The sequence below is a fragment of the Entelurus aequoreus genome, linkage group LG18, assembly GCF_033978785.1.
Source record: "Entelurus aequoreus isolate RoL-2023_Sb linkage group LG18, RoL_Eaeq_v1.1, whole genome shotgun sequence".
Lineage (NCBI taxonomy): Eukaryota > Metazoa > Chordata > Actinopteri > Syngnathiformes > Syngnathidae > Entelurus > Entelurus aequoreus.
Genome location: NC_084748.1, coordinates 39,048,685 through 39,067,993, shown reverse-complemented (window position 1 = coordinate 39,067,993; position 19,309 = coordinate 39,048,685). Strand labels below are relative to the sequence as shown.

At 38.3% G+C, this 19,309-nt stretch overlaps 1 protein-coding gene across 3 annotated transcripts in view; it reads right to left on the bottom strand.

Annotated features, from left to right (window-relative positions):
• The window catches only part of patl1 (PAT1 homolog 1, processing body mRNA decay factor), a 66,718-nt gene that overhangs the window by 28,820 nt on the left and 18,589 nt on the right, over window positions 1-19,309 (bottom strand). For all 3 annotated transcript variants that reach the window (XM_062027151.1, XM_062027152.1, XM_062027150.1), the window contains 9 exons: window positions 17,737-17,839; window positions 17,391-17,606; window positions 17,064-17,282; window positions 11,117-11,196; window positions 9,239-9,319; window positions 4,601-4,801; window positions 4,319-4,420; window positions 1,729-1,815; window positions 1,352-1,572 (listed from right to left, as the gene is read on the bottom strand). In XM_062027151.1, the coding sequence (XP_061883135.1) occupies window positions 1,352-1,572; window positions 1,729-1,815; window positions 4,319-4,420; window positions 4,601-4,801; window positions 9,239-9,319; window positions 11,117-11,196; window positions 17,064-17,282; window positions 17,391-17,606; window positions 17,737-17,839 (1,310 nt within the window). The remainder of the gene's footprint in view (window positions 1-1,351; window positions 1,573-1,728; window positions 1,816-4,318; window positions 4,421-4,600; window positions 4,802-9,238; window positions 9,320-11,116; window positions 11,197-17,063; window positions 17,283-17,390; window positions 17,607-17,736; window positions 17,840-19,309) is intronic.

Sequence of the window (19,309 nt, the reverse complement as noted above, 5' to 3'; positions counted from 1 at the left end):
GTGCTCACTAACACAGATTTTGACAGATTTGTGAACAATAATTGAGAGGAATAGGTCTTTTGAGTATATAGTAAGAGTTTTGAATCTTTGAGTTCAACTCATTAAAAATGGGAGCAAAAACAAAAGTGTTGCGTTTATTTTTGTTCAGTGTATACTAAGGTTGTACGGTATACCGGTACTAGTATAGTATCGTGGTACTAATGAATCAAAAACGGTACTATGTTTGAAAAGTACCGGTTCGCAATTTAATTTTTTAACGTGCATGACGGCGCGCCGTCACGTCATGACATTGTAGGGTTTACGAGCAGAGGAGCATGTTCGGCAGCGCACAATCACAGAGTACTTACAAGCAGACAAAGTGTGTGTAGACAGAAAAGGGAGAATGGAAGCATTTTGGCCTACTAACGGACGATAAAGGTGAAGCCTGTAACGCCCTCAGGAACAGGTACTTTAAGACATGGCTAGCTAGCTAGCAGCGAACATCCATCCGCAGTCGGCAGTGTTTTAGCTACTTCTAAATCACTAATCCTCGCCTCCATGGCGACTACTAAAGTGAGTTTCTTACAAGTATCATCCCTGCAGGACGAGGAATATCTAAACATGCTTCACTACACACCGTAGGAGGATACAACAGCTCACTGGCGTCACCGCTAACAAAAGCTAGCGTGCCTGAATGTAAACAAATGCCATGAGTGGATCTACGCCTGACATCCACTGTAATGATACCAAGTACAATAGCGTATCTAGTCAATACTGCTATAATTACATTGATATTTTTTATCGTCACAAAATCTTTTTTCCTTTTTAAAAAATTCACATTATGTTTATAAACTCAGGAAATATGTCCCTGGACACATGAGGACTTTGAATATGACCAATGTACAGTATTGATCCTGTAACTACTTGGTATTGAATCGATACCTAAATTTGTGGTATCATCCAAAACTAATGTAAAGTATCCCAACAACAGAAGAATACGTGATTATTACATTTTAACAGAAGTGTCGATACAACATGTTGAAACGGAATATAACCAGATATTAAGAGTAAATGAACAAGTGGATTAATAATCCATTTTTACAGCTTGTCCTTTATAATTTTGACAAAATAGAATGAGAAATGACACAATATGATACTGCATACTTCGGCAGAAAAATTAGGAGCCTTTGTTTGCTTACTTACTACTAAAAGACAAGTTGTCTTCTATGTTCACCATGTTATTTAAGGACAGCATTTTCTTCGATTGCAATAAGAAACATATGTTTGATGTACTGTAAGATTTTTTGTTAAAATAAAGCCAATAAAGCCATTTTTTGTGGTTTTGTAGTCAATGTTGCACACAATCCCTTACCCTCCTCTGTTCTGCATGCGCTGGGTGAGCATGCGGCGATGTTGGGGGTGTAGGTGGGTGGCACTGTGTCTGATGGGCGGCATGTGGTTAGGGTGGCCAAGATGTGGCAGGGGACCCATTCGATGACCGTGAGGAGGGTGTGGGCCACCGAAAAATGGCCTGAAACTTCCTCCGCCTGGTAACAAAGGGGGCATTGGACTGCCACGGTGAACACCTGCCACCTGGAAACACGAAAGTGTTGTTGGTCGTGTGTGTCTTCAAATGACAAATCAATTAATTTGTCAATTATATATGAAGCCTATTAGAGATTCACCAGAGTCATGGAACAATGCGACCGATTTGCTTTAAAGGTTTCATCACTATACAGTATCACTGACCTGAGAGTTAAGAAGCTGGGCTCTTTGAATCTGTGAAAGCACAGGACCGACTCCTGGAGGAAATGGTCCACGATACAGAGGCGAGTTCTAGCAGAAAAAACAGCAAAGTTTTTTTCCTGCACTTAGTAATTTGAATTGTTAAAGCAAAAATATATTTTTCCATTTGCACAGCAAATTATTTAACCAAAAATACAACACTTAGGGAGCAACAGGAATTTCTCACATTAAAAATGGTCTTCTTCTAAAACGTTTTTATTTTATCCATATACTTAAAAAATATTAACATATTTTAGCTTCTGTATTAAGGACTTTCCCCCTTGTTGGTGTAAAAATGCAGAGGCTTTCTATGACCTCATCTTCTTCTCTTGTCTTCGATGTTGGCTCCCACAGACTCAGATCAGAGTCTGCAGAGGTGCGCGCATACCAAAAGCCCATATCCACTACGCCTGTGCGGACAAAGCTTAAATCTTATGACCGCTCCCCTAAGATCTTTGTAAACAAACGTGGCGTTGACCGTGTGGAAGTTCACTGTTTCAAAGGAAGTGTGCTATTTCAACCAAATGTTCTACAAAAATTCAGTGAGAAAGGAAAAAATATCACAAAAACAAATCAAACCTTATTAGCCACCTGAAACGCCAGCATTGCTTTGACGGTGAAAGCCTAACAAAAGTGACGCCTGCTGCTAAAAAAGCAGCCCCAAAGCCAGACCCAATTAAGAGAAGCAGAGGGTTTGTTTCGATCGCCGTAGCTTTTGAAAAGTGCAAAAAGTCTGCCAGAGACGACTCAAGGGCTTAAGCAATCTGTAATTTCATTATAGAAATGATGGTGCTGGATGACCAGCCATTTATCATCATTGAAGACACTGGCTTTAATCAGGACAAATCTACAAGCTTCTTTGTCAACTCCACCTCTGTATGAATCTTTAAATTATCTTCAGGTGCACACAAAGTACACTAAAATCTATATTTAAAAAATAAGATGTTGATAAGTTAATCGGCATTGGTCTTGAAAAGCAGGAAGATTTTGGTATCAGTTTGAAAAAAATATCCCGCATCTGTAATTTACATGCATTTTAAAAACATTTGTTTGCTCGCCAAAGTTAACAGCCTGTACAATAACACACAACTTTAACTGTTATTTACAACTCTTTTCTATCAGCCGTGACAAAACTACAATATGATGTATAAACACTAAAACATTAAATACGAAAAGGATGTGAAAGTTCCACTTCGACCTTGTTTACTTCCCTGACAACCATTTTAAAGTTTTGTAATAAATCAGTAACATCAAACACATATAGTGTGCCAAACATGGGGAAGTGTGGAAAGAGAGTGTTGTAGTGGAACTCGAACGGTGTAATTTTGAATTTAGTATGGTGCTTAGACATTTTTTTATAATGTCCACATAGTTTAGTAGGTATGTAACATTGCGTACCACGTGTTTGTTAGCTTGATGTGTTGGTTTCCAGATATTATCGGCCAATAAATGCTTTAAAATGTAATATCGGAAATTATTGGTATCGGTTTCAAAAAGTAAAATTTATGACTTTTTAAAACGCCGCTGTACATAGTGGTACACGGACGTAGGGAGAAGTACAGAGCGCCAATAAACTTTAAAGGCACTGCCTTTGCGTGCCGGCCCAATCACATAATATCTATAGCTTTTCACCTACACAAGTGAATGCAAGGCATACTTGGTAATCAGCCATACAGGTCACACTGAGGGTGGACGTATAAACAACTTTAACACAGTTACAAATATGCGCCACGCTGTGAACCCACACCAAACAAGAATGACAAACACATTTTGGGAGAACATCCGCACCGTAACACAACAGAGCAAATACCCAGAACCCCTTGCAGCACTAACGCTACAATATACACCCTCCACTACCCCCCACCTCAACCTCCTCATGCTCTCTCAGAGAGAGCATGTCCCAAATTCCAAGCTGCTGTTTTCAGGCATGTTCAAAAAAATAATGCACTTTGTGACTTCAATAATAAATATGGCAGTGCCATGTTGGCATTTTTTTCCATAACTTGAGTTGATTTATTTTGGAAAACCTTGTTACATTGTTTAATGCATCCAGCGGGGCATCACAACAAAATTAGGCATAATAATGTGTTAATTCCACGACTGTATATAACGGTATCGGTTGATATCGGAATCGGTAATTAAGAGTTGGACAATATCGGAATATCGGATATCGGCAAAAAAGCCATTATCGGACGTCTCTAGTTTTTTAGTTATTTGCCCTATAGGCGGGAAAGGTTGTTTGGATTGCAACATATAAATAGATGCTATGCTCCTATATTGACCGACATAACTCATGTTGTCCAAAGGAGAGGGATACAGAAGTGCAGAAGATCAATTTTAATGTTATTAACGACTACCGTAAATGTTATTAACGACTACCGTACTTCGAGATGTCCTGCGGGCCAATTTAAAGATGCTAACGGGCCACACATGGCCCTAGTTTGAACACGCCTGGTTTAATTTGTCAATATTTGTCATTATAGCTCTTAATTAACAGATTTGGTGCCACATTTTTTTGTGAAAGAAACTTTAAAAAGGTGATGAAAAATCTTACAGCTAAATTGAGTAGAGTGTTAGGTGACAGACGTTCCGGGAAAGGAGGCGGGTATCTGTGCTGAATCGGGGCTCTCACATGAACTGCTGTGGGATGGTGGATCTACAAACATACACACACAAATATTGAAAAGGGTGGGCAGGACACAACGTGTACACTGAGAAAATGGCAGCATTAGGGTTGATTAAAAAAATCTTAAAACATGAACTACAACCATAAAATTAAGAACAACGGCGGATTTTGTACAGTATGTCATGCAAAGGACGGTTAGATGCTCTATACCTGATGATTTAAGGTGTGACTCATTGGTTGCTTGGGCGGAGTCCCAATAGGTACCGCCCTTACTGGGGGGGAGCCAATCACAGGAGAAGAAGAGCGTGGAGGTGGAACTCTTTCTGACAAGTCCCGTCCTTCATCGTTTCTCCCCTGAGCTGGGCGCTTTGGAAGTCCCGCCTCCTTTATTATGGACATTAACGGATTATCCTGAAGAGAGAGCAAGCGCCACAAAAAACAGTCTATTGGCAATCACATTAATTTGAAAATATTGTTCATACGTTCCAGGGCAAAAAACGTTGCATGCTCATACATTGCACTTCATTGTTTATGTGCAGATGGCTCTTGCTCGCCCATGATTCTGGACAGGACATAATGTAGAAAAAGAAATAAATGGTCCCAAGTGAAGAGGTTAGGGCTGGGCGTTATATCGATGTACTTGATATATCGCGGGTTTGTCTCTGTGCGATATAGAAAATGACTATATCGTGATATTCGAGTATACGTTCTCACGCAGTTGCTTTTAGCTGCGGGCATTACACTACAGGCTCTTCTCACTCTTTGTTGTCACTCCTTCTCACACAGACTTAAAACAAGCGCACCTTCTTACATACGTCACATACGTATGTATACGCCCTCACGGAGCAGAGAGGTAGCGGCATGGGTAACGTTAGCTGTGGTGTGAGTGGTAATACGAGAGAAAGAAGGTGAGAATCTGGTAACAAATGAAGGAAAAATTAATTCCCAAGAAAAACAGCAGGGGGCTTCAAGTTGGAATATGTCGAACAGACAACCGTAATTTGTCAAGTGTGGGGCAAAAGCGTTGCTACAAAAAGTAGCATTACTGCTAATATGTAGCATCATTTGAAAAGTCACCTGCTAGAGAATGAAGAGTGCTTACTCCGCATGTCAACATCTCCGTTCGGTGCCACACCAACAAAATGCCGAGGCAACCATTTCCAGATCAACACCGTATGAAAAAAATAGTCAACAGAAGGAGATAACGTCTGCAGGAACCTACCACATAGCGAAGGACATACACTATTTGATTTTCTATTATGCAGCTCATTTTTATTTGACAGTTATTGAAATATCTTGTGTGACATAATGCACAAAAGTGCACTTTATTTGTTTTAAACTATTGTAGTGACGTTCTGTACAAAAAGTGCACTTTAATTTAGTGTTGTTTTGATATGTCATCTTAGTGACATCATGCACAAAAGTGCACTAATAGCTTGTTTTAAAATGTCTCTGACAATCTTGCACTGTCTGTTTTGAAATGACATGAATGTTTGTGTCACTGCTTAATAACTGTTTAATAAATACAGTTTTGGTAAATTGACTTAGTTGTGATTTCCCTCTCTGCATGAAAGTTTAAAATGAGCATATATTAATGCAGTATGAACAAGAATGTTTTAATGTAGACACATAGAATCATCATACTGCTGTGATTATATGCATCAAGTGTTCATTCAAGGCTAAGACAAAATATCGAGATATATATCGTGTATCGTGACATGGCCTAAAAATATCGAGATATTTAAAAAAGGCCATATCGCCAGCCCTAGAAGAGGTAGTCTTTTTTTTTCTTTGACTATTTAAAAAGAGTTAGGGGCCTACATTTTATTGTTCGTTGTTGGTTGCTGAACTCTAAAATACAGACAGCAACCAGATCTCCAAAATCCTTGGTGATCAACAATGTATAAATCAGAGTCAGAATCCTTTTATTGCCATTGTCAGGAGGGTTCACAAAACATAGTGCTACACAAAATATTAGCGAGTAAAATTAAGATAACCAAAATAAAAATAGAACTAGGAAAAAACAAGATGAATAAAATAAGAATATCAATACACCAATATAAAATATCTCAGTCTCTGTGTATAGTTAATAGCCTGAGGGCCAAACTAGACTGGTCTAAACTCACAGATGAGGAAGTGCTGTTTTATTACAGGAGAACTGATGCTCTTTTAAATAATATGTCTCTTCCACTTGATGCAATTTTTTGTACTAATCTTAACTGTAATGATATTAATCATAGAAAATCCCTTTGTGTAATGTATGACTATATTGTCAAAATCCTGTGTGAAGCTAGCAGTTCTTATGTTACATGCACGAACAGGAAATCCAGTGGGAAGCCAGGCTGAAATAAACATGTTCGAGTGCATTACACTGCGGCTAAGGAGGCTTTCAGTGAATGGGTTCTGGCTGGCAGACCTAGACTAGGTCCAGTACTAGATCGTAAGAAGCTAACACATTCTAGGTGCAAATCTGCCATTCGATTTGTCATTTGAAAAGAACACACTATGAGAGCTGACTCATTGGCTGAGAAACTCCTTAACTGCAATATCAGTGGATTCTGGAAAGAGGTGAAAACATTGAACCGAGGCAGTATGCCGCTGCCATGCACAATTGAGGGTGTAGCTGGAGCTGATAAGATTAAGATTAAAGTACCAATGATTGTCACACACACACTAGATGTGGTGAAATTTGTCCTCTGCATTTGTCCCATCCCCTTGGGGAGCAGTGGGGAGCAGTGGGCAGCAGCGGCGCCGCGCCCGGGAATCATTTTGGTGATTTAACCCCCAACTCCAACCCTTTGTTGCTGAGTGCCAAGCAGGGAGGTTATGGGTCCCATTTTTATAGAACATAGCTGAGAAATGGAGGCAGCACTATTCTGCGCTTTTTAATTGTGTTAAAAGTGAGCCCTTTCCATCTGTTTTACAGGCCTGATGTCACACGGGCTGCTGCCTTACTCCATGCTGGCTGTCACTCTGGTGCCGGTCATCAAGGACAAGGCAGGTAAGGTGGGAAGCATGGAGAATTACAGGCCTATTGCACTTGCAAGCATACTTTCTAAAGTTATAGAGAGAATTTTATTAGACCGCTTAAGCGTTTTTCTTACCACTGCTGACAATCAGTTTGGTTTTAAAACTAAGCATGGTACTGACCTTTGTATCTATGCATTGAAAGAAGTGATTGATATGTATAAAAGGTAAGAACTCCTCAGTTTTAGTTGGCTATATTGACACATCGAAAGCCTTTGATAGAGTCAACCATCAGAAACTCTTTTTAAAACTGAAAGAGAGGGGCGTGCCTGATAGTATAATCAGAATTCTGTCATATTGGTATGCTAATCAGAGCATGCAGATCAGATGGGGCGGTAAATGCTCAGCAACATTTAATGTTGGGAACGGGGTAAGCCAGGGGGGAATTCTCTCCCCTGCCCTCTTCAATCTGTATATGAATGACCTATCTGTACAGCTCAATACATGTAGAACCGGATGTGTACTTGGTAATACTGTGGTCAATCATTTTATGTATGCGGATGATTTAGCCATCCTGTCTCCTAGCAGTGCTGGCTTCCAACAGCTGCTGAATATATGTACAGATTATGGTTTAAAATATGATGTGAAATATAATGCCAAAAAGAGTGTCATCATGATATGTAGAACAAGAGAGGACAAGGACCTCTCCTTTCCTTCATTCTATCTGTCAGGACAGGTGCTGAGTGTGTGTGATAAAACTAAGTATCTGGGGCACATCATTACTGATCTATTGGGTGATGATGATGACCTATACAGACAGCGGCGTATGCTGTATGCCCAAGCCAACATGCTGAGAAAGAAATTGTATTATTGTACATATGATGTAAAGATCAACTTATTCAGGGCCTATTGCACTCCTCTGTATACTGCCCCCCTGTGGGTAAAGTATAAGCAGAAAAGCATACAGAAACTGCAGGTTGCTTATAATGATTGTATGAGGCTTCTCCTGGGAATTCCAAGAAGCTCCAGTGCAAGCCAGATGTTTGTTAGTGTTGGGGTGCCCACTTTTTCAGCGTTGCTACGCAACCTTATGTATAAGTTTATGTGTAGGGTATCTGAGTCTGAAAATGACATAATCTCTGTGATAACGAACCCTGGCCGCAGTTCTGTTAAGTACTCATCTGGATTGTGGAACCATTGGCACACATGTTTGTATGTCAGAAACTGACATTTGGGCTTTATGTTTTATTGTTTTTATGTTTTATTGTTTTGTTTTTTATTTAATGTATTATATTCTGTTTTTATATGTTTAAATGGATCTTAAGGTCTGCAATAAAGATTGATGATGATGATGATGATGATGATGATGATGATGATGATGATATGGATGTAACGGTAAACGGTATAATGTATAATGACAAACTGCGGTAAAATTCCAGACGGTTAGTGACACCGTTTACATTTTTTAATTATGCAAAAAACATCATTAATGCATTTCAGGCAACACTGCTTACTTCCTGGAAACGAAGTCGCCACATGCGCTAGCAGCTTTTTACTCGACAAAACATGGTGGAAAGCAACTACACGGACCTTGCTCCAGGAGATTTTTCCTTTGATTAAACTGAGCCGAATGCTTCGTTTCACTTCCTTTGTGTAGAATCTCGGCATGCGTGCGCACTGCTGTTAAATGGCTTATCTACTGTAATGTTTTTTCTACAAAGGAAATCATTAAAAAAATATATTTCTTTTTTTAATAAAACTTGGTTAAAACATTTCAGTATAAGTACTTTGTAAAGACATCCCTAGTGTACATATATACATGAATAAACTGGACAGTGAGTAGTTGGTGAAATGTTAATCAAAAAAATAAAAAGAACTCACCTCCATGTGTGTAATTAGTCCAGGGGTAACACTGACTGGTCCAAAGCCCATACTGTTCTCCCATATACTGTGGGAGTTCATCTAAGGGCGATAAAAAGAGAAAACAAAATTCTGTAAATAAAAGGCATTGTTTTTGGCCAAAGTTGGTGTGATTGCCTTTTATGGAGTACCGGTCCAGGCACCAATTAATCACAGCACTGTTTCAAAAGTACCGATTTGGCACTGGTGTCGAATATATCCGTCTATCCCTACCAGCTCCTTGTTAATGATGTTAGAGGGGGGGGTTACCCACATATGCGGTCCTCTCCAAGGTTTCTCATAGTCATTCACCGACGTCCCACTGGGGTGAGTTTTTCCTTGCCCGTATGTGGGCTCTGTACCGAGGATGTCGTTGTGGCTTGTACAGCCCTTTGAGACACTTGTGATTTAGGGCTATATAAATAAACATTGATTGATTGATTGATAGTGTGGGTGGATTTTACTATTTCAAATGTTTATTAAGGATTTCATGATCGTTTGAGAGTGGCAAGAGTGTGCTCGCGCATGTTGCCACGGCAGTGCATACAGCACAGCTAATTTTTTATTAAATAGAAAGTTGATCCATCACGTCCTTATATTTGTTTGATATACAATACAGTATACTACTTTATATTGTGATCAAAGTGTACAAACCTTCACTAAAATACAGACTTTTGTTGAGGCTGGAACTCATTATTCATATTTACATTATTTCTTATGGGGAACTCTGCTTCACTATACAAACTTTTGTATATGCACGAACCATATACAAGAACCACTTAATTTTTTTAATCAAATCAAATGCATAGCCTCTGAAAGTATGACTTCTAATAGCCACAAACTGGAGGATATGTTTTTTGATCAGGATACAATTTTTAAAAATAGTTAAGTTTTTATGGAATTTTAGATGAATATCATACTAGGAATTCAAATGATGCATTTGTTATGAATGATTGATTTAAACGTTTTGGAAAAATACATGTCAAGGAATGATATTTGGAAAAATGTCAATAAGATGCATTAAAAATAAACTTAGTTAATTTAACATCTTGAATAGATTGTATTTTACACCCTGTCAGTTGTTTAAAACGGGGACAGTAGATAGCAGGTTATGTATAAAGTGTCAGGCAACTGAAGGAACTCTTATTCATTTACTGTGGTAATGTCATAAAATAAAAAATGTGGTCTGTTAGAATTGCCTTGTTTGACCATCCTAGGCAGCCGTAGGTCACATGAGGTGTATGCGTCACGAGAGTTGCTAATGTTAGCCACACCCATGTGTGTTGAACAGGAAAAAAAGAGTTGTGTATGAAACAAGCTCAGCTTCCTCAGAATGGAAAAGTTTGGGTGCCCAATGTCGTTTGATTTTGCCATTCAGCGGAGTGTCCGCTATGGAGCCAGCGCTTTTCTCGCTTTCGGACCTTACAAAACCTCTTGTATCCAGTTTTAAAGTCGAATAAATAGACTAATAAATTAAACACACGCACACACACACACGTAGCATATTATCGATGACCGCAACATTCTGAGATACATTCATCCTTTGATGGATGAACATATTGACCAAGTCCTACAATTGATATTAATTATTTTCAATGCCATTTAAAGCCTTAATTTTCCCAAAATCCATTTATGAAATTGTAATGCTTTTTAATGCCCTGCGGAAACCCTGTAACGATAATGAAGAAGGCATGGCTTAGCGGGCAAAATCGGAAGCATCCATACTCAACCTGAGTGGAAAGTCTTACGTGAAAAGCGGACGCTGTGATAGCTGCAAAAGTGGCACCATGTTCTATATTCACTTCTAGAGGTGTAATGATCACTGGCCAATTATTTTTGTCATAGTTTTTCAACACTAACCTGACTAGGTCCCGAGCGGAGTAAATGTTGTTGTTGTTGGTAGCTGAGCATTGATGAGGGAAGATGACCAGGAGGAAGACCTGGAGAAATGCAAAGAGCATAGTCACAAAAATCCATCAAAAATAAATAAGGCATAGATTTTTTTAAACAAAAACTGGGATGTTTTGTATGTTTTAAGCACCAGCACAGTTTTAAAAATACCGATTTGGTACAAGTAACCAATTTATGGATCAATCCATTACTTCACGTCACAGCAAGATGGTGACACGCTGTGGACTGCTGTCTTAGTGAAAGAACAAAAATACCTTTTTTTACAAGCTATGAAAGTTAAGCAACAAAGAAAAGACAGAAATAAGCGACAATGCCGCCAAAGAAAGATACGAAGACGGAGGAGGACATCGCGGAAATTCGTAACTAGCTCAACCTCATGTCAGCGGAACTGAACAAAGTAACAAAGCAGCTAACAAAGTTAACAGGACTTGCTGATGAGGTTAGACATCTAAAATATCTTATAATAGCCAAAGATAACACTATTGAACACCTTGAGAAAATAATTGACACTCTAGAACAGTACACAAGAATGGAGGATGTCATCATTTCAAACCTTGCTTGTACGCCAAAGCCGTACAGGGAGGCAGAAATTTTAGCAAGGATGCTGGGGACGAGGAGCTACAAAGACTGGAGAATCGAGTCTTGCAGTTTTTCAACAGTAAACACATCAAAATAGATGCAAAAAAACATCCCAAAGTGTCATACTCTTCCTCGAATGGACAAATTAAAGCCTGCTGTGATTCTACGTTTTGTAAACCGAAACTCCAAAATGTAATTGCTCAAGCAAGGAAATCGATTAAAAAGGTATCCGACATCTACTTAAATGAACACCTAACCCAAAAAAAACGCAGAGATTGCTCCTGAGGCACGCATACTGAGAAAAAAACAAAAAGATCACGGCAACTTGGACTAGAAACTGTAACGTTCTAATACAGCTGATTGGATCTACTTCGGAGCAAGCTAAAGTTATAATGATAAGAGAGCTGACAGAACTTGACAAAAGTAAATAATGTTTCTTATATTCCTGAAAAATGTCTACAACAAAGAGGGTAATGAGAGGCCTTTCAAATATTTTTTGGACAGGACAAATATTTTTGAGGAAGTGATGGACAAACAGCCTATGACTTTTTGAAGTTGTGGCCATGCTTGAAATATTGACTATGACTGTTTTGGATGGGACAAATTATTACTCCTTTAGAAGGATCTGTCACCTTTTTTTCCTCAATTTTAGCTCGCTGGGACCTGACTGTAAAATGTGCCTATACAGTAAATGGGACATATTCGGATGGATATTTTCATTATCAACTAGCAAAAAATGGACAACAATCGAAACAAACGACTCTTAAGGATGATAAATATATTTTTGCATTAACAAACAATGATGATGATGAATTTGAAAATAGTGATGATGAAAAAGGACTTAAACTGCACCCTAACAATAAAAGTTCTGCTTCTAATGACAAGTTTTTAGAATACAAAACTAATCATTTTGGAAATGACATACATCCTGACAACAATTTCTTCAACAGCATAAGAGACAGTTGTAAATATTATACTGATGACGCTTTATACGTAGATACTGAACTGAGATGTAATATTATTAACACTATGTCAATCGCTGTCAATGGAATTATGGGATGTTTGACAATTTAAATAGTTGTTGAAGGAACTAAAAAACATATTAGTAAGCGGTTTGTACAGAACACCTGGGTCATGTCGGGACACATTTCACTAAAACATTGACACCATGTTTAGTAACATCCATCCATCCATCCATTTTCTACCGCTTGTCCCTTTTGGGGTGATTTCAACATCAATTTATTAAACCCCCATTTGAATACTCCAACAACAGATTTTATATTAATGTGTAGCAACAACTTATTTCCTCTGATAACTTAGCCAAGTAGGATCCTAGTAGACAATTGACAATCATTTACAAATAAGTAAAATTAAAGCTGGACTACTGACAAATTACATAAGTGACCATCTTCCTGTATTTTGTATCTTCCATCAAATCCTAAAGAATAATTATGAAACTAACACGGTCAACGATAAAGTGATCCGATGTACAACACCTACAGCCATGACTGCCTTCAAAGCCGACCTGTGTTTACAGCAATGGGAGGGAGTCTATGCCAATAGTGACCCAAACGATGCATGTAACGTTTTTTGTCAATATTACTCAGGCATTGTTCATACAAAAAAATCATGACTAAATATGAAAACAAACCAAATAAATCATGGATCACAAAAGGTATAGGAAATGCATGTAAAAAGAAAAATAATTTATATAAACAATATATACAACAGAACTAAGTCAACAGAAAAAAGATAAGATATATAAAAACGAACTAATAAACATAATAAGAACACTTAAAAGGGATTGCTGTCATAAACAGCTGGAACCGCACAGATCAAATACTCAAGAAACCTGGAAAATACTAAATACGAAAATTAGAAATGGATCAGAAAAAGTGCAATATCCAAAACACTTTCTAAAGTGCAATTTAGTTACAGATAAAATTGAAGAAATCAGTGTAATAATTTATTTGTAAATGTAGGGCCAACCCTTGCAAATAAAATTATAGAACCGAAAAGGATGGATTAAAGGAGGAAGTAATTAGATGAAAACCAAATTCCATATTACCATACCATACCAACTTTATTTATAAAGCCCTTTAAAAACAACCATATTCATCAGAAGTGTACACGTAAGTAAAAATATACAAATAGTAAGAGAATTCAAAAAACAAAAACAGTCAACTGACTCAGATGACATAAATATGCTGCTTGAGAAAGATATAATACACTGTATTTTTTCACCTTTTACATACATCTGCAATCAATCTTTCATTACTGGCATTTTCCCTACCAAAATGAAAAATGCAAAAAATAATTCCAATATTCAAAAAAGGGGACCAACACCATTTCTATAATTATAGGCCCATCGCCCTACTTTCACAGTTTTCAAAAATCTTAGAAAAATTGTTTGCTGTAAGACTGGAGAGTTTAATTGAAAAGAAATTATTGAGTAATCGTCAGTATAGGTTCCGATCAAACAGCTCAACTTGGATGGCAGTAATGGAACTTGTGAAAAAGATAACTACAGCAACAGACAACCAACAATATCTAGTTGGTATATTTATTGATATAAGTAAGGCTTTTGACACCATTGATGATGCTCATAATCTGTTACTGAAAAAAATGTGAAAGTATGGCCAGATGTCAAAGGCACTGCGCTTGGCTGGTTAAGTAGTTATCTTAGCAACAGACAGTTTGTACACGTGAACCATGTCAATTCAGCAAAAAACATTACCCACGAGGTTCTATATTGGAGCCAAAATTGTTCGTGTAAAAAAATGTATAGTGTATATTGCTTGCAGACGACACCAGTCTTTACTGCTCAGGGGATAACTTGGATAATCTCCTGGATACAGTGGAACATGAGCTCAGAACACTGAAAACATGGTTTGATATCAACAAAATATCACTCAATTTACCGGTAAGTAAAACTAATTATATCCTCTTCGGAAATAAAAAAAATTAATACACAGATTAAAATCCAAATAAATTAAACCAAAATAGAACGAGTATAGGAAAAATTAAATTGGAAATTGCATATTGATGTAATGTATAAAATGAAAACATATTTAGCACAGATGTCATTGTTCATATCATACACTTCTCTTGAACTTCCATATTTAAGCTACTATGTGGAAATATGGGGGAACTACATATCAAATATTAATAGCATCATTTTGCTCCAAAAAAAGCCATCAGAATTGTCAACCAAGCAGACTATACCGCACCAACTGATCCCCTTTTCATCAAACTCAACACTTAAAAATTTCCCGACCTGGTTGAGTTAAACAGAGCAGTTGTCTTTTAAGGCACATAATCACATGCTTCCACTGTATCCAGGAAATGTTCAAACCAAGAGAAAGTCAACACAGTTTAAGAGGTGCTGCAATTTTCAAAAAAACACAAATACGGACTACTCAAAAATGCATGTGTATTTCGGTGAAAGGAGTTAACTTATGGAACATTCTGGATGATGAACTGAAAGAAAGTACCTAAATTAAAAGATTAAAAAAAAAGAGTAAATCACATATCATAGAAAAATATATAAAATATATAGAAGGTGTACTACGAGCACAGAACTGAATATTATGAGTATAAAACCTGTCTACAGTATAATGCAACAATAACGATGCAAGGGATGGTAAAATACCTACTGTATGTAATTATTATTCTGTACTGAAACTAATATTGCCGACTATCAGGCATATTGATTATGGAAATGATAGTTAAAAAACTCAGAATTCCCCATTTATATTTTCTTTCTTTTATATTAGAACAAATGTTTTCCACTATTAAGTGTTGTTAATTGATATAAGTGACTCTACTTCAAGTTAAAGTAAGGTTTGTCTCTGTGCGATATAGAAAATGACTATATCGTGATATTCGAGTATACGTTCTCACACAGTTGCTTTTAGCTGCGGGCCTTACACTGCATGCGTTTCCCACTCTCTTGTCTCTCCTTCTCACAGAGACTTGAAACAAGCGCACCTTCTTACATACGTCACGTGTGCAACGTCACACGCTCCCGCGGAGCAGACAGGTAGCGACATGGCAACGTTAGCTGTGATGCTAACAGTGCGGTGCGGTGCGGGTGGTAATATGAGAGAGAGAAGGTGCGAATCTGGTATCAAATGAAGGAAGAATTCATTCCCAAGAAAAACAGCACGGGGTCCATCGTCTGGCGGTGGTTTGGCTTCAAGCGGGAAGATGTTGAACAATTATGCGGCAAAAGCGTTGCTGCAAAAAGTAGCACCACTGCTCATGTAGCATCATTTGAAAAGTCACCCGCTAGAGAATGAAGAGTGCTTGAAACTCCGCATGTCAACATCTCCGTTCGGTGCCACACCAACAAAATGGCGAAGCAACTATTTCCAGATCAACACTGTACGAAAAAAATAGTCAACAACAGAAGGAGATAACGTCTGCAGGAACCTACCACATAGTGAAGGACATACACTATTTGATTTCCTATTATGCAGCTCATTTTTATTTGACAGTTATTGTAGCTGAGATAGGCTCCAGCGCCCCCCGCAACCCCGAAGGGAATAAGCGGTAGAAAATGGATGGATGAGTTATTAAAATATCTTGTGTGACATCATGCACAAAAGTGCACTTTATTTGTTTTAAACTATTGTAGTGGCGTTCTGTACAAAAAGTGCACTTTAATTTAGTGTTGTTTTGATATGTCATCTTAGTGACATCATGCACAAAAGTGCACTCATAGCTTGTTTTAAAATGTCTCTGACAATCTTGCACTTTCTGTTTTGGAAATGACATGAATGTTTGTGCCACTGCTTAATAACTGTTTAATAAATTCAGTTTTGGCATATTGATTCCCTCTCTGCATGAAAGTTTAAAATAAGCATATATTAATGCAGTGTGAACAAGAATGTTTTAATGTAGACAGAATCATCATACTGCTGTGATTATATGCATCGTTCATTCAAGGCTAAGGCAAAATATCGAGATATATATCATGTATCGTGACATGGCCTAAAAATATCGCCCAGCCCTAAGTTAAAGCCAGCGTAGTCCATTTCAGACGTTTAATAATAGGTTAGTGTTTTTCAAACCTACACCATTGTTCTCTTAGTAATGTCACTTTATCAAGCCTTTTCTAACATTCCACACAACAAAATAAAAGTATGTATGATTTGTGCTGATATCGTATCGGCCAATAATAAATGCTAAAATATCGGTTTTGTTTCCGAGGAAAAAAAAGTTGTATCGGGAAAACCCTATCAATAAATGTTTTCAGACATGTACATGGGAACAATAAAAATTACAAACTAGATCAGCTGGTTTTAGGTCTCACCTGTGGGAGGCCCAGGGGTTTGCTGGTGTGTGCGAGTTGAATCCGAAATGGTGGAAGGTTGAAGCAGAATTTTGGGTCTTGAGTCATGCTCCAACCTTTGGTTGTGGGAGAAACCGGGCCTCTCTGCAGTCCCAACTCCAGCAATTGCCGGGTCAGCGTCGAGGACAAGTCTTGCCAGCGACTCGGCCAAGTCACCTTCCCTTCTTCCATCATCCACATCTGAAATGTTAGTTTTACATTTGTTACTCTTGTATCAGCACATCAGCTTTTGTTATCTGCCAAAGGAAACGTGACAACAGAGGATTCCCTTTGCATATTTTGACTCACCTGCCTGAGGTCTGCCTGAGGAAGAAGAGTGGTGGGGTGAAGAGAGGGATGACTGAAAGGGGAGATGGTCAGCTGAAGATGAAACATAGGTGGAGGATGGCTCTTCAGCCACTCCTAAATCTAGTTCACCTCCCATCCCACCTCTTTCTAGCCCAAACCCCTCTCCAAGCCCATCAAGCTCAGCCAGGCGCTTGTGTTCCTCCTGCCAATCATCGTCTGGAAGAAGAGAACGGTCAAAAATGGTGATTGGTTGTTGTGTGCCAGTCCGTGTTGCAAATTAACCAATATTCATATTCGTGAATATCGGCAGAGATGAGTGACTTGTTTACGAGACAACGTGACTCACCGTTGGCACCTGCTCCAAAGGTGTCATCGTTGAACTGATCAATTTCATCTTCTTCTGCCAATCCCTCATCTTCTTCCTCCAATGTACAGTCTTCATCCAAGGACTGGAAAATAAGGGACAGAAGGGAATAAGAATGCATAAGAGTGCCAATGTCTAATGAATGGTAACCGGTTTGGCACACACACTGAATCGTGGCCCGGCGCGGGACACTTGCCCTATCGCGAATGTAATGCACTTCTGTTTAGCGCCATACTTGGCAACAACTTCATTCATGTTTGGTAAAGTTCTGTGCAGTTGAAACTCTCAGAATGGATAACAGCAGGATCACATCTGTGAGACGACTCTTATGTAGGGCTGGGCGATATGGTCTTTTTTTAATATCTCGATATTTTTAGGCCATGTCACGATACACGATATATATCTCGATATTTTGCCTTAGCCTTGAATGAACACTTGATGAATATAATCACAGCAGTATGATTATTCTATGTGTCTACATTAAAACATTCTTGTTCATACTGCATTAATATATGCTCATTTTAAACTTTCACGCAGAGAGGGAAATCACAAGTAAGTCAATTGACCAAAACTGTATTTATTAAACAGTTATTAAGCAGTGGCACAAACATTCATGTCATTTCAAAACAGAAAGTGCAAGATTGTCAGAGACATTTTAAAACAAGCTATGAGTGCACTTTTGTGCATGATGTCACTAAGATGACATCAAAACAACACTAAATTAAAGTGCACTTTTTGTACAGAACACCACTACAATAGTTTAAAACAAATAAAGTGCACTTTTGTGCATGATGTCACACAAGAGATTTCAATAACTGTCAAATAAAAATGAGCTGCATAATAGGAAATCAAATAGTGTATGTCCTTCGCTATGTGGTAGGTTCCTGTGGACATTATCTCCTTCTGTTGTTGACTATTTTTTTCATACGGTGTTGATGTGGAAATGGTTGCCTCTGCAATTTGTTGGTGTGGCACCGAACGGAGATGTTCACATGCGGAGTTTCAAGCACTCTTCATTCTCTATCGGGTGACTTTTCAAATGATGCTACATATTAGCAGTAATGCTACTTTTTGTAGCAACGCTTTTGCCCCACACTTGACAAATTACGGTTGTCTGTTCGACATATGGATACGATGGACCCCCTGCTGTTTTTCTTTGAATTAATTCTTCCTTCATTTGTTACCAGATTCGCACCTTCTTTCTCTCGTATTACCACAGCTAACGTTAGCCATGCTGCTACGTCTCTGCTCCGCAAGGGCGTATATGTATGTGACGTATGTAAGAAGGTGCGCTTGTTTAAGTCTCTGTGAGAAGGAGAGACAACAAAGAGTGGGAAGAGCCTGTAGTGTAATGCCCGCAGCTAAAAGCAACTGCGTGAGAACGTATACTCGAATATCACGATACAGTCATTTTCTATATCGCACAGAGACAAACCCGCGATATATCGAGTATATCGATATATCGCCCAGCCCTACTCTTATGCACTAGTTTGAAAGACATCTAATATATCGCTATATTGATGAGCAAAGATGTTATTTACCAGTCATCTGTGGT